We start from the raw sequence: 2,012 nt of genomic DNA on the forward strand, positions 1-2,012 counted from the left end.
AAAAAACAAATAAAAAGTAAAAAAAAAGATATTAATCCTGTTTGAAGAATGATCTGTTATCATAATATATTATTTTTATTTTAACAGGTTCACACGTTTCATTGTCCACGATGGATGATATTGAAATTGTTTCGAACCATCCTTTATCTGAGGATGGAAGTCAACCAGTTAGCAGGTAATTCATAATTATTTTTATAAAATTTATTGGTAGATATTTTTAGCATCTACTAGGAAGTAATGACCTTATGAAATAAAGCCTTTAGAATGGTGAATGAATGCTATTAGTATTAAGAGGTATTATGAATCAAAATTATAGAATTAGATTAGTATCTAAAATATCCAAATTAGAAAAGTAAAATACATATTTACATTGTAAGTTAGTTTTATGCTCTACTCCTTATAGGTTTTCACCTTTTCAAAGGAACCATCTTTACTGGAAATTTGAGTTTGGTTTAACTTTTGTTGCAATATCTCTTTCTAATCCTTCTCTTTAAAGACTAACTTCCTCTATAATCCATTAAACTTCTATGCAATATCATAAACTGTTTTACTCTGTTCAAAGTGAAAGATAATATTTATTTACGCTTAAAACTTGATTGATTGTCAATATTGTTAATTATTCTTCTGAAGTTGAAGGTTGATGCTGGTACCTCAGTATGAACCCTCTTTATACTTCTGTACCAACTTATTTTCTGGTAGACTATGAATTGCTATGGATTTGAAATTCAACAGTTGTGTCTTTTGTCTTTATGTAAGTAATAGTTGTATAGTAAATGTTGAAATGTTTGTTGTGCTCTTGTGTGATTTGAAATATTTTTAGATGGCCTTTAGATGTGTTTTTTCTTTCAGCAATGTGTACAATTATTATCTTTTTTGTTGTTATATCATAATGTAATGTTTGGATTATAAGTGGATAACACATTCTTTATTGAGGTCATGGTACAGAGCATATTGAGGTAAACTTAAATCTTGATTGGTGCCGATTTGAATCCAGCCTCGGTTGATTGTTTTTAATTTTGTGATGGATTTATGCTCGACCTTTTTATTCTTGATAGAGGTTAGTAACCTATTTGGTAACATGTTCTTCCTCTGTTATTGGAAATACATGAGGGTATTAAGTCCTTATAAAAAATCCTATTGTGTTTAGTTGCCAATATATAGTCTATCACTTGCCAGTGTGTCTCTCAAGCCAAATATATGTTCTAACACATGATAAAGACACCAGTTAATATTTATTCAGTTCTATGCTGTCTAGTGCAAACTGCTGCTGGATTGGTCAAAAAGTTTATTATATTTTTCTTTGTGTTTTTATCCTTAGTGTTAGTATTTTTATGCCTAAATTTGTGTCATTAACTTCATTAATTTTTTATTAATTTCTACATAATAATTATAAACTGTATGGTTACATGTTTTATTACTGTGCTTCATTGTATTCCTATTTTATTGTCTGTGGAAATTTAGAAATTTTTAAATGTTCTGACTGTCGTTTGTCTAAGGCTAATCTTTATCATATATCTATTTCAGTTGAATCTAAAACAGAATATGGTACTGTTACTGAACTTCTGTTTCTTTCTTATTTATATTCATGTTTGTTGTTTTAAGATTATTCATATGCTTTATTAATTTAGCATGCATTGATGTCTAGTGTTAAGTTCTAATATTTGCATTCCTTTAATGCCTTGGTGATTATAAGAATTTAATCACTAATTTGTTTATTTAATGCTTTTTAATGATTAACCTTCAAGGAATGAAATAAAAGTTTTGCTGATTCTAAAAAAAAATATTATTTATCAATGTTGTGTCCTGTGAGTTGGAGAGACTACACTACACTATCATAAGAAGAGACCTCATTGTACACTACAATGTCATAAGGAGAGACCTCAATGTACACTACACTATCATAAGGAGAGACCTCATTGTACACTAACTATCATAAGGAGAGACCTCATTGTATACTATACTACACTATTATAAGGAGAGACCTCAATGTACACTAACTATCATAAGGAGAG

At 28.8% G+C, this 2,012-nt stretch overlaps 1 protein-coding gene across 1 annotated transcript in view; it reads left to right on the forward strand.

Annotated features, from left to right (window-relative positions):
- Positions 1-2,012, forward strand: part of Kap3 (kinesin associated protein 3) — a 24,006-nt gene that overhangs the window by 19,266 nt on the left and 2,728 nt on the right. The window contains exon 17 of the mRNA XM_014431487.3: positions 88-175. Within this exon, the coding sequence (XP_014286973.1) occupies positions 88-175 (88 nt within the window). The remainder of the gene's footprint in view (positions 1-87; positions 176-2,012) is intronic.

This window comes from Halyomorpha halys, unplaced genomic scaffold (assembly GCF_000696795.3).
Source record: "Halyomorpha halys isolate HHAL.00 unplaced genomic scaffold, Hhal_1.1 Scaffold977.1, whole genome shotgun sequence".
Taxonomy (NCBI): domain Eukaryota; kingdom Metazoa; phylum Arthropoda; class Insecta; order Hemiptera; family Pentatomidae; genus Halyomorpha; species Halyomorpha halys.